We start from the raw sequence: 14,146 nt of genomic DNA on the forward strand, positions 1-14,146 counted from the left end.
TTTCAGTTTCTGTGAAATAAAAGCACTTGGCAGACGGTGTGTATATCGCTGCCAAGTTGGAGATAAAGACCTGGGTGTGTGCCAAGTGCTTCCTTAACCCTCGGCTGGCTGTGTTTGTGTGTGTGTGTGGACGGGGACAGATCACTAAGTGAGGTCTTATTCTTTATAAAATGGAACTACTACTTCATGTGATCTTGAGTCTATCCTTCTGTTAATGCAGCCTAGGATTCCCTCATCTAAATTGAAGAGTCCTGGGCCTAAAACCAAAACTTGGGGTACTCCACTAATTACTTCCCCCCATATAGATGTAGTTCCTTTAAGGAATACACTTTGACGTCGGTTTGCCAGACAGTTATGAATCTATCTGTGTGGATGGATGTGTCTGTCCCACATCTTCTAAGTTATGGACGACTTTGTCAAATGCCTTACTGAAATCCAAATATAACATATCCACGGGATTTCGCTGGTCCACTAATTTAGTTACTTTGTCAAAGAATGAAATAAGATTGTTTGACATGATATGTTTTTGACAAACTCATGTTGGTTTCTGGTTATAACTTTGCTTGTTTCTAGGTATTTACAAATCTGTTGTTTGATTATCTTTTCCACAATCTTCCAGGTATTGATGTCAGGCTGATTTGTCTGTAGTTTTGTGGTTCTATTTCCCCCCCCCCCCGCCCTTTTTTTTTTCTTTTTTGAACATGGGAACTACATCAGCTCTTTTCTAGTCCACTGGAATTTCTCTGGTATTCAAATATCTTTGAAAGGTATGATTCAATGGTTCTGAGATCATGTCTGCCAGCTCCTTCAGAACTGGGATGTAATCAATCTGGTCCTAATGGTTAGAACTCATCTAGAGTGGACAGCTATTGAGAACCATTTGGGAATATTCAGTTGTATATGCATGTTCTGTCCCCATCCCACACGCACACACACCAACAGATGTCCAAGAGTTAAAAACCAAACCAGCCGACAAAATCCTTTTCCTTATGATAACGGAACTTGGCAGCAACTTAGTGGCTGCCTGCCAAGAGTTTATTACTCACAAAGGGCAGAGATAACTTCTCTCCGCTTCTGGTACATCAAAGTAAAATGTTCAATAATTACAGAGTAACTTAAGTCCAAGTATAATCCAGCAAAGCCTATAGCAAAAGTCCGACAATGCAGAATGGCGTGGAAGCTTTCAGCTTTGTTCGTCACAAGGCTTGACTGGCCACCATGCTCCCTTTTATACCCTGTGGGGTGTGGTCCAGTGACTCAGCCTAATCTCGGGCACGCCTTTTCTTCTGTTGTGCGCGCTTATCTCTGCGACGCTGTCGAGGATCCAGCCAAGACTCATTACTCTCATCACTGTCCACCTGTAACTGCGTGGACGTGCTTGGCCCGGCCCTATCTCTTGCCCTTCGGTGGACACCGAAGGCATTGCCAAAGAGAAGGGTCCTGGAGAGGGAGGCCTTGCCAACTCCTCTCCTTCACTCTCGGAGTCCTCTCCTGCCAATGACACAGGCTCAGGTAACGGAGCCACAACAATGCAGTCCTCACTTACCACTTCTTCCCTGAGCCTTCAAAGTTACTATGGCCCCGTTAAAGAAGACGTAAACCTGATCCATTAATTTGTGGTCATTGTAGCACTGGTTCATTGACCACAAGTCAGCAGTTCCTGTGGGTAGGAACGTGCAAGAAAAGGAGTTGCACCAATTTGTGTTCTGCCAACTGGTGCACATTTATGCTGGTCGCTGCATCTGACACTCATATTCCCAATTTGTGACCTTCCCAGCTAGCTTCTCACAAGCAGAATCAGTGGGTATACTGGCAGGAAATTAAATGTCCCAGTCATATGAAATTGCCTTTAATTAGGCAATTAAAGTAATTTTAATTGTAATTTAAATAGTAATTAGCTTAATTACACAATAATTAGCTTAAGAACTATAGAGGAACAGATGTAAATTGGCACTGTCATGTGACATCATGCTTAGTGATTGGGCTGTTTAGTGACGTGGATACCAGTTCCAATTGTGGCTGGTAAGTGAGGACTGCTTAAATTGGGATGTCACCAGAGTGTTTGTGGACAGTGTTTTCTGGCCTTATTTGGAGCTGAGGACTCCAAAGGAATGAGGAAAACTGGTACCTCAAATCTTGCAGAGACTTTAGGCATCATTTCATCAGTTAAAGCCCCCACATGTCTAAAGTTAGCTCAGAAGGTTTGACTGTAACCATTTTGGGACATTTGGTCAGACATGGATTTTCTCCATTTATACATGTGTGGGTGTATCTGTATTTACCTCTGTATGCATATGTCTGCAATTATATAATCTATCCCCAGCAGTTCCAGATATATTTGATGATAACCCTTTGCAATGCTAAAAATTTGACCCAAATCAAGGAGAATTTCACGATTGATCAATGTAAGAGGTTATTCTAGCATTGCGACCTTTTTGTTTTTTTGCTGTATACTTTTTTTCTTTTTCTCATATCTTCTGCAACCATTTTATAATTAACAATACACTTTTCTTTGAATCCTATAGATAAAAGAGGATGGCAATAAGAACACTCTGGACAACTGAGAATAACAAGCAATGTTGAAAAGAAAAGCAAATGGACCCAGAAATCAAACTATTTTCTATTTCCTTCAGAAAACCACACAATTCTCCTTCCCCGGCAGCTGATAGACAAAAGAGAGAAAATCAAATTAGATTCTGAGCTGGAAAAAGTAGGTAATGTGGAAGGATAAGGATACATTACATAAAAAGTCAAGGGAGATTATTTTTTCATTCCGAAAAAGAGGGATATCTCTGGAAGTCAGTGGGGAGGAAAAGATCCATTGGAAAGCCATGTAGAACAGACTGTGATGCAGGCCTCGCCCTGGGAGGAAAAAAACAGCTTGAATCAAAGCAGCACTAAACAAGGGATCATCCATTGATTTGACCTACTCAGGAATATCAGTTGTGGAGAAACTCCATAGATGTGCCTATTGTGGGAAAGAGAGAAGTTTAAAATCACAGCTGATTATGCATGAGAGGATCCAGACTGGAGAGAAGCCATACAAATCTCAGTGGGACAAAACCTTTGGTCAAAACAGCTCTGTTGTGGTTCCTGGAAGGGCCCACACAAGAGAGAAGCCGTACAAGTGCTCTCAATGCAGTAAATGCTTGAGGGAGTATGGCAACTTGGTGATATATCAAAGACACACAGGAGACACAATCTTTTGAATGTCCTGATTGTGGGAAAAGTTTAAATAAAAATTTTGACCTCATTAGCCACCAGAGGACTCACACAGGAAAAAAAACATTTGGGTGTCCTGATCGTTGGAAAAATTTCACTCAGAATTCCATCCTGGTGATAGAGCAGATGACTCACACAGGAGAGAAACCCTTTGAATGCCCCATATGTGGGAAAAGTTTTAATCAGAACTCCAGATTGGTGAATCACCAGAGAACACACACAGGAGAGAAACACTTTGAATGTCCTGATTGTGGGAAAAGTTTCAATTGTAATTCTGACCTTGTGATACACCAAAGGATTCACACAGGAGAAAAACCCTTTGAATGTCCTGACTGTGGGAAAAGTTACAGTCGTAATTTCAACCTGGTGATACATCAGAGGACTCACACAGGAGAAAAACCATTCAAATGTCCTGACTGTGGGAAAAATTTCAGTGATAGTTCCAGCCTGGTGAAACATCAGAGGATTCACACAGGAGAAAAACCCTTTGAATGTCCTGACTGTGGGAAAAGTTTCAGTCGTAATTTCAGCCTGGTGATACATCAGAGGTCTCACACAGGAGAAAAACCATTCAAATGTCCTGACTGCAGGAAAAATTTCAGTGATAATTCCAGCCTGGTGAAACACCAGAGGACTCACACAGGAGAAAAACCCTTTGAATGTCCTGACTGTGGGAAAAGTTTCAGTCGTAATTTCAGCCTGGTGATACATCAGAGGACTCACACAGGTGAGAAACCCTTTGAATGTCTTGACTGTGGGAAAAGTTTCAGTCGTAATTTCAGCCTCGTGGTACATCAGAGGACTCACACAGGTGAGAAACCCTTTGAATGTCCTGACTGTGGGAAAAATTTCAGTGATAATTCCAGTCTGGTGATACATCAGAGGACTCACACAGGAGAGAAACCCTTTGAATGTCCTGTCTGTGGCAAAAGTTTCAGTCAGAATTCCAACCTAGTGATACACCAGAGGACTCACACGGGAGAGAAACCCTTCGAATGTCCTGTCTGTGGCAAAAATTTCAGTCAGAATTCCAACCTAGTGATACACCAAAGGACTCACACAGGAGAGAAACCCTTCGAATGTCCTGAGTGTGGGAAAAGTTTCAGTGAGAATTCCAGCCTGCTGAAACACCAGAGGACTCACACAGGAGAGAAACCCTTTGAATGTCCTGAATGTGGGAAAAGCTTCAGTCAAAATTCCCACCTGGTGATACACCAGAGGACTCACACAAGAGAGAAACCCTTTGAATGTCCTGACTGTGGGAAAAGTTTCAGTCGTAATTCTGATCTGGTGATACATCAGAGGACTCACACAGGAGGGAAATCTTTCAAATGTCCAATCTGTGGATGTTATTTCAGGCATAAATCATCCCTTATTGCACACAAGGAAATTCATATGGGGCAAAAGTAGATAAGTTTAAAAAAGGCTTGTATTTCATTGAAATCTCCCATTGAAATTGTCGGTGAGAAATTGACTATTTGAATTCTGACCTGATTCTTTTTACTCAAATATGTCTCAGGATTATACTTGTAGGTGGGAAGAAAAAGAAAGTGGAAAGGCTAACTAATTGTTTCTGGTTTTCAGCAGCAGTTTCTGGATATTTCATTTTTGCAGAAGTAGTGGAATGCCTGAAAAAGACATTTGGGTGATGTGTTTGTATATTGATTATGGAATTCCCACATCTGGAGTTTCAATCTTCTACCTTAGTTTCCTCCAGATTTGGGGCCCCAGAATTCCCCAACGAGCATAAAAGTTATCCTCAAGATACAATTATTATGGGCCGTGCAATTATGGTTGTGTGTTATAACGGCCATTAAGTGAGACTGCTTTCCTTAACTACCTGCATCCCCCTGCTCTCTGGCTACCTCGGGGCTGAGGAAAACTCTTGGAGGCCTAGAGCAGGGCCTGTCTTACCTGCCGCAAGCATCCCTCGGCCTTCCTCCAAGACATGCTGTGCTCTGTTTCCCAACCCTTGTGTCCCCTCGGCCCTTCCCTCCTCTACACAGTCCCCCCAGTCCTTTCACTCTCACCCCCCTCAGGGTCCCCACAGGTTTTTTTTCACACTCCTACTGGGTCTCTATAATCCTTATGGTGGACTCCCACCCCACTAGGCCTCATACCCTCCACCTCCTTACCTCTGATCCTCATGTTGGGATAGGAGAGGGACCCGCATCCCTGGCCCTCATGACTGTGTCCTGGAAGCAGTGATCATTTTCAGTGGGCTCTGAATTTGTTACTGGGCCATGCAGTGGACTTGTGGAAGTGGCTGCTATTTTGCCACACTGTTGCGCAGAAGAGTGACAACAAATCTCTCTGTTTTGCTACCTTAACATGAGGGGAAAAATGTACAATATTGAAAAATGATTCTTTTTAAAAATGCATTAAGTTAGAATTATCAGTAGCTTTGACAAGGGGAAAAAATTGGTATTGTCGCTGTTGCTATGACCGTTACGGCAAGGCAAGTTGCTCAGAGTTGCCTCAAACTGTGAGTTGGGTAGCAATTAATAATTTAATAGTTTAATAATAAATGAATTTAATAATAAAAAGGTAATGTAAAGCTCATTTCCCAACTCTTGCTCAGTGATAAGGACTCCACACATACAGTGGATTTCTAACACAATGGTTAATTTGTAACCTATCCTTTGTGCATTCCACATCTCTATGACCAATCTGTCTTCCTCAGCTTCCTTTGCCTCTTCATTATAAATCGAAAATTTGTTTCAGTTGTACATCAGCCCAGCCACTCTGTGCCTCTGATGATGGGAGCTGCAATTAGGCTTTTGCCTCTTAATTTATTTGTTGCATTGCTATCTGTCCCAGTCCTAAATTCTACGAAAGAATGACATTTTATTAGGCACAGTTAAAAAATTTGAGTGGCTAAACTGGATCTGTTTTGATTGGCATTCTTCTCAGATTCAAGGATGGTCTTTCTCCATCAGTGCCAGTCTGAGCGATGGAAAGTAGGACATTTGAAACTGGACAACTAAGCTATGCTTTTCCTTTTAACTTTACAACCGCTAAAGCAGCAATTGGTTGTGCCAGTGGATTTGCTGGATTTTGAAAATCATAGAATTACTGAGGATCAATCTGACTTCCCTAATGATTCTCTGAATTCTGAACCAGATTCATCGTGAAACTTGAGGTCACCATAGATGGAGACAGTGAGTAGACACAAATGTTTCAGAAAGTCTAGGGATGAATTTCTATAACATAAGAAGAACTTGGCTGAGCAATTTGAAAGCTGGTCCTGAGTGTGACATTTGGGGTATTTGAAGGTGCCTGTGCCCTCTTCTTGGTTCTTCTGGGCTCTGTGCTCCCTGGTTTTATTCCTTCTTTTAAAAGATTGAGAATTCCACAAGTTATTCCCAAGCTAGAGCTTCAGCCAGAATGGGTTTGTTAAAAACAGATCATGCCAGAGAAACATCATTGCCATTTTTTATAAAGTAACTAAAGTAGTGAATTTGTAAAATGTTGTGGAGATAATATACTTGGACGTCAGCAAGACATTTGACAAAGTAGACAACAACTTACTTCTTGGTAAGATAGAACAATGAGGGATAGACAGAAACAGCACCAGGTGGATTCACAATTGACTGACAAACTGCACTCAGTTGATAGTCCTCAATGAACTACATTTACATGGAGAGAAGCATGCAGTGGGGTACCTCAAGGTTTAGTCTTGGGCCCAATACTCTTCAACATTTACTCGTTTAGTAACCATTCCAGGTTATGATGGTATAAACAATTTTTTTTTTGGCTAACAATGAGAATGGAAATTCATTCTCCGAGCTTGTGGGTTGGTTTCTGAATGTTTCGTTATCAGCCTACTGTGGTCAGTAGGCCTTGTGATGGGAGGGTCATTTCAGGTGAGGGTCTAGTGATATGGCTTGTATCCTGTAAATTTGGATAAAAATTTCTTTAGGAAATTGGATCAGGCAATAAGCAAATTTATTTGGCAAGGGAAAAAACCACAAATTAAAAGAAAAATGCTACAGGAACACAAAACGAGAGGGGGCTTGGGGCTCCCAAATTGGGAGTTATATTACCAAGCCCCGTTCCTTCTCTGGATAAGTGCCTGGGTATCCCTCTCAAGAAAACGCATATTAACGCTTGAGGGATTTGATCTTCACCAAGGCTGGCATTCAGCTTTGTGGGCACAACAAGGAAAACAATCTAAATATTTTACGAACCACTATATTAGAAGAATTTTAATAAAAGTATGGGAAAAGGTGAAGAAACAAACTTATACCCAAGTTCCTAAATGGGTTGTCCCATTGGAGATGGCAACTTACCCGACTGTTTACAATATAAAAAGAAATTGGACCTACAATATCTTGATGGATGGAGGAGGGAACTTAATATCAAGAAAGGAACTTCAATTAAAAGGAATAGATATAGATTGATGGTCATATGCCCAAATTCAAGCTAGATTCTGTAAAGATAAACAAGAGTATGGTATTTACCAAACAACACAACCACTGGATAGACTTCTTCTGGGTGTTGAAACAAAATTCATATCTAAGACCTATAATCTTTTGCTATCAAGGTATGTAACTGAGGAGATAGTAAAAGATACGATGATTGCCTGGGGGAGAAACTTAGGAAGACTGATGCAACTTGAAGAATGGCAGGGAATATGGAATAGATCAATGAAATTGACACTATCAGCGGTATTCAAGGAGAATTTCTACAAAATGATTTATAGGTGGTACCTTCCACCAGCTAGGATAGCTAAAATGTTCCCTGGATTCTCGAACAAATGTTGGAAGTGTAATTCGGCCAGGGGCACTTTTTTTCACCAGTGGTGGACCTGCCCTCAGATCAGGAAATTTTGGGAAAAGATTCAAAAATGATTGAGCGAGATAACAGGTGCAAGTTTCCCCCTAATTCCAGGTTCTTACTTAATCGGAACCAAATTAAAAGATGTGGGCAAGCTATTTATTTATTTATTTAGCGTATGGCTGGTCACACACAATATTAACACACTTCATTTTTACAGGTTAAAACAATTAAAAAAAAAGCAGTAAGAAAACCTAAGAGGAAAACAGAAATAACATTTCAGAGTTTAATGTTGAGTTTGGAGATCCAGTCAGTAGCTGTTGTTGTTACGCAGAGGAAGTCCCTAAAATCTCCTGGATACCTTCTGTTAGAGCATTCCCTCACTATATGTTGGATAGTCTTGTCGGGGGGGCCCGCAGTCACATTGTGCTGAAGGCAAGCAAGATTGGCACCTATTCATCCATATTACAACAGCAGCGAGAATGGCACTTGCCCAACAATGGAAAAATGCAAATATACCATCAAATCAACTTATAATGAATAAGATACTGAATTGTGCCGAATTGGACAAATTAACGTATATCTCTCCAGCTTTGTCTTAATGGAGACTTCTGTGCAAGACAATTTACAGAAGCACATGGCATTTGGCAGACTTAACTTTCTTCCTTCAGAAATGAAACAAACACTGGGCATGCTTGGACACAGCCCTAGCTAGTATGAATGAAGCTCGCTTCCTTGGGCCCTCTGACCTGTTGATGCTCCCAGGTCCTAAATCCTTGGGAGCTGCAAGAAATCAGTCATAAAAAGTTTAAGATTTAGAGAGGTTTTGATCTCCACTGAGACTCATATCCTTACAAAAATGCAGGAATATTTAGATCAGCTTCCAAATGCAAACTAACACCCTCCAAATATTCTGCTCAGGAATAATAAGGCTAAATTCTTACTCTGGAAATTGGGAAGACTGCTCTAGCAATATTACAGATGGGGAATTAATGTTGCATGTTCCATTAGTTTATTAATGGAATCAAGCTAGCAAGCTGGCAATAATTTAGGGCGTCTGCACACAAATAAGTGTTTCATGAGCTTTTAAGGCCTAGAATCTAGTTAATTTTAAAAAGCTAAGCAGGGTCAAGCTTCCAATTTTCAACTTTCTGTCTCTTGCAAAACGAAGTGTTACACTTAGCAGGTACCCCGCACTCCCCAAGACAAATAACTGGCTGAAACAGTCTTCACCAATCCTTAAAGGAGGTGCGCTTTGACTGCTGTATGCATATAGCATAGGTGGCTCAGTGGCTAGGACACTGAGCTTGTCGATCAGAAAGGTCGGCAGTTCGGTGGTTCAAATCCTGTGCATAGGTTTCCTGTGTGATCAGGGGGTTGGGCTAGATGACCTCCAATGTCCCTTTCAACTCTGTTACTGTTACTGTTAAATAGTTCCCCCCTTCTTCCCCTCTTGGTATAGTTCTCCCTTTTTTGATGGGAAGCTTTTTGGTCTATTTGTGTGGTGATGAGTGAATCCCCGTGAGGCCTGGATGAACAAGTTAGGGATAATCATCATGGAGAAAGTCTATCGATGGGATCACTGGAGTTGAAAACAACTTAACGGCACATAATGCCTTAGGCCAGTGATGGCTAACCTTTTTGCCATCGCGTGCCAGGAGAGGGGGGGCGGGGGAGGGTTGCGTGTGCACGTGCCCACGTGCATGCGTGCGCAACCCCCCCCGATCCTGGCACATGATGGCCTAGTAGGCCCGTTTTTTTTTCTTACCTGGTTCCAGATCCTCTCTGTGTATCTGGGAAGGGAGAAAACAGCCTTTCCCAGTCCCTTGGAGGCCCTACGGAGGCTGAAAGGGCCCATTTCCCAACTCTTGGTGGGACAGGAAGTGACATTTTTTGCTGTCCCCAGCCTCCAGAACCTCTCTAGGAGTCTCTAGGAGCCTCTCTAGGAGTCTCTAGGAGCCTCTCTAGGAGTCTCTGGAGGCTGGAGACAGGAAAAAACGTCACTTCCTGTCACACCGTTGGCCCCCATGCGTGCTGCCTCTTATATGTGCTCCGGTGGGGTGGGGCACCCGACTGGGCTGATCATCCTGATACCGTGTTTCCCCCAAAAATGTGTTTTTTGGACCCCCCCCCCCCAAAAATATAAGACCGGGTGTTATTTTCATGGAAACATGGTAGTTAAATAACGCTTATTACTAACAAGTCCCAAACATCATCAAAGTTACTAAGCACAACATACATTTTATATACTTCTAAAAACCCCATTCCTTGCTCTTCTAATTCGAGGACGGTTTTCCTCATAAACTGGAGGTGATCCAACACACTTTCTCCCAACTTCAGCCTTGTTCAATAAAGTTTTCTGATGAGAGTCACTTGGCTAGCCAGCATTCTCTAGCAGATGTAAGTTCACACACATGTATGACCTGATTATCTTCCAAGCACAAAATGATGCTGGCTATTGCTTTCTCATTTTGCCTTTGCCCCTCCTCATTGAGATCTGCTGGAGGATGCTTACAACTGTCGACAAATCCTCCCTTTACAGAAACATCTCCATCTTTATGCACCCTGAGAGATAATTCATCTCCTTTAAGAGGAACTACAGGAAACCCTCCTCCCATTCCTGTAACACATAGCTGCCTTTACAGGCCAATCATCCTCGACCTCCCTGAGGTTCACAGTGAAACTTTTACCTCAGAAAAAGTTTACTTCTGGTTCTTCAGGGTGCTTCTGGGCCCATAACCTGTCAGGGAATTGCATAGCCGGGTTCCAAATGGAGTCATAGATGCTGACACAAACTTGTAGTTTTAAATAAATCTAGCTATATATTACAAGTACATAAATAGTAAACTAGATAGGGGCATCATCAGGTAAATCAGCACAGCAGGAAAAATCATGAGGTAAATTACAGACAACACATACAGAGGAAAAAAGGCGGGAAACAAGGAAACTCCCCCTTTACACTCACAGCAACCAATCTCATTTTAGATTGCCTCATGCAGCAGCCAGTGCTCTTCAACCAACTAGCTATAACTGTGTATTCTTACTCATTGTCTAACTAACCCTTCACAGCTATTAATTTAAATATTTTAACAACCTGACTCCCCTGGAGCATCTGGCCTGCAACTTTTAGGGCTCAGCACCTAATCTCCGTAAACTAAATAGCATCACATTTCACTGTTTCACTTGGCTCAAAAGTCAGTACCTAGAAATCAAAAATGGCTTGATGGCATTTAATAGTGGAAACATCTTGCAAGTGCCTTAGGTAGATATCATTAGATAGATATCAGGTGATGGCGATCAGTTAGGCAACATCTGTGCCTGAAACCCCCATAATACAATAGGGGGTGCCTGTGGTTGAGTTTAAGGAGTTAAAACCATAGAATACGGTATTGCTAGAAAGGATATGAGAAGAGAAGCACAGAGGAATTTCCTCTACCAGATCACTCAATGGGAGGAAAATGGAGTGCAGAGCGGCTTTTGTGCTCTTCCCACGGTCGAAGCAGCAGCTGGAAGGTGAGTTGAGGGCTGCAGGTGGGAGGAGAGTCCGGGAGCAAGTCGGGTTATTCGGTTTCCTCCACGGCCTGGAAGCAGAGAAGCAACTGGGCTGAAGCCTCTCAGCTGCTGCTGCTGCTGGTTCCTTCCCTCCCCAAATGGAAGCCCACTGGTGCTGCAGGCTGAGAAACTGGTGGCTGTAAGTTTCTGCTGGTGGGAAGATTGAAAAAGTCTCTTTCAAGTGAAAGTTGATTCTTTGGGAATGGCTTCCCTCCAGAGGTTGTGGCTGCTCCCATCACTGGAGGTTTGTAATAAGGTTGGAAGGAACCTTGCAGGTCTTCTAGTCCAACTCCCTGCTCAAACAGGAGTCCCAACACCATTTCAGACAAATGAAAGGAGCCTTGGTAGTACAATGGTTTAAAGCACCCTGTTATTAACACAGCTGCCTGCAATTACTGCAGGTTCGAATCTTACCAGGCTCAAGGTTGACTCAGCCTTCTATCCTTTCTAAGGTAGGTGAAATGAGGACCCAGTTTGTGGGGGCAATAAGCTGACTTTGTATAAACATACAAAAGGATGAAGGCTATTGCTTAACGCATTGTAAGCCGCCCTGAGTCTCCAGAGAAGGGCGGCATATAAATCAAATTAAAAAAAAAAAAAAAAAATGGCTGTCCAGTCTTTTCTTAAAACCTTCCAGTGATGGAGCCCCCACAATCTCTGGAGGCTGGTTAATTATTCTCACTGTTAGGAAGTTTCTCCTTAGTTCTAGGTTGCTTTTCTCCTTGATTAGTTTCCATCCACTGCTTCTTGTCTTGCCTGCCCCTCTTCTTTGTGGCAAATCCTCAAATTTGGATTTGAGGAGCCTTGTTAGTACAGTGGTCTAAAGCACCCTGTTATTAAGACCAGCTGCCTGCAATTACTGCAGGTTCGAATCTCGCCAGGCTCAAGGTTGACTCAGCCTTCCATCCTTTCTAAGGTAGGTAAATTGAGGACCCAGTTGTGGGGGCAATAAGCTGACTTTGTATAAATATACAAAAGGATGAAGGCTATTGCTTAGCACATTGTAAGCCGCCCTGAGTCTCCGGAGAAGGGCGGCATATAAATCAAATTAAAAAAAAAAAAAATTGGAACGCTGCTATTATGTCACCCCTAGTTCTTCTTTTCACTAAACTAGACATAGCCAATTCTTACAACCATTCTTTATATGTCTTGGCCTCCAGACCCCTAATAATCTTTGTTGCTTTTTTTCTGAACTCTTTCCAGAGTTGAGACTTTCCAGAGTCTCAACATTTGTTTATAATCTGGATGACCAAACCTGGATGCAGTATTCTAAGTGAGGTCTTATTCTTTATAAAATGGAACTACTACTTCATGTGATCTTGAGTCTATCCTTCTGTTAATGCAGCCTAGGATTCCCTCATCTAAATTGAAGAGTCCTGGGCCTAAAACCGAAACTTGGGGTACTCCACTAATTACTTCCCCCCATATAGATGTAGTTCCTTTAAGGAATACACTTTGAGGTCGGTTTGATTGGTCTGTAGTTTTGTGGTTCTATTTCCCCCCCCCCTTTTTTTTTTTGAACATGGGAACTACATCAGCTCTTTTCCAGTCCACTGGAATTTCCCTGGTATTCTAATATCTTTGAAAGGTATGATTCAATGGTTCTGACATCATGTCTGCCAGCTCCTTCAGAACTGGGATGTAATCAATCTGGTCCTAGTGGTTAGAACTCGTCTAGAGTGGACAGCTATTGAGAACCATTTGGGAATATTCAGTTGAATATGCAGTCCTCACTTACCACTTCTTCCCTGAGCCTTCAAAGTTACTATGGCCCCGTAAAAGAAGACGTAAACCTGATCCATTAATTTGTGGTCATTGTAGCACTTGTTCATTGACCACAAGTCAGCAGTTCCTGTGGGTAGGAACGTGCAAGAAAAGGAGTTGCACCAATTTGTGTTCTGCCAACTGGTGCACATTTATGCTGGTCGCTGCATCTGACACTCATATTCCCAATTTGTGACCTTCCCAGCTAGCTTCTGACAAGCAGAATCAGTGGGTATACTGGCAGGAAATTAAATGTCCCAGTCATATGAAATTGCCTTTAATTAGGCAATTAAAGTAATTTTAATTGTAATTTAAATAGTAATTAGCTTAATTACACAATAATTAGCTTAAGAACTATAGAGGAACAGATGTAAGTTGGCACTGTCATGTGACATCATGCTTAGTGATTGGGCTGTTAAGTGACGTGGATACCAGTTCCAATTGTGGCTGATAAGTGAGGACTGCTTAAATAGGGATGTCACCAGAGTGTTTGTGGACAATGTTTTCTGGCCTTATTTGGAGCTGAGGACTTTCATGAGGAAAACTGGTACCTCAAATCTTGCAGAGACTTTAGGCATCATTTCATCAGTTAAAGCCCCCACATGTCTAAAGTTAGCTCAGGAGGTTTGACTGTAACCATTTTGGGACATTTGGTCAGACATAGATTTTCTCCATTTATACATGTGTGGGTGTATCTGTATTTACCTCTGTATGCATATGTCTGCAATTATATAATCTATCCCCAGCAGTTCCAGATATATTTGATGATAACCCTTTGCAATGCTAAAAATTTGACCCGAATCAAAGAGAATTTCACGATTGATCAATG

The 14,146-nt window shown here is 42.1% G+C and overlaps 1 protein-coding gene across 4 annotated transcripts in view; it reads left to right on the forward strand.

Annotated features, from left to right (window-relative positions):
* LOC117673507 (uncharacterized) overlaps positions 1-4,696 on the forward strand; it is a 44,354-nt gene extending 39,658 nt beyond the window's left edge. For all 4 annotated transcript variants that reach the window (XM_087884408.1, XM_087884406.1, XM_087884407.1 and 1 more), the window contains exon 2: positions 2,526-4,696. In XM_087884408.1, the coding sequence (XP_087740534.1) occupies positions 3,349-4,632 (1,284 nt within the window). In that variant the 5' untranslated portion in view covers positions 2,526-3,348 and the 3' untranslated portion in view covers positions 4,633-4,696. The remainder of the gene's footprint in view (positions 1-2,525) is intronic.
* Positions 4,697-14,146: the final 9,450 nt, after the last annotated feature.

This window comes from Pantherophis guttatus, chromosome 2 (assembly GCF_059756535.1).
Source record: "Pantherophis guttatus breed Tessera chromosome 2, ASM5975653v1, whole genome shotgun sequence".
In the NCBI taxonomy this organism is placed as follows: domain Eukaryota; kingdom Metazoa; phylum Chordata; class Lepidosauria; order Squamata; family Colubridae; genus Pantherophis; species Pantherophis guttatus.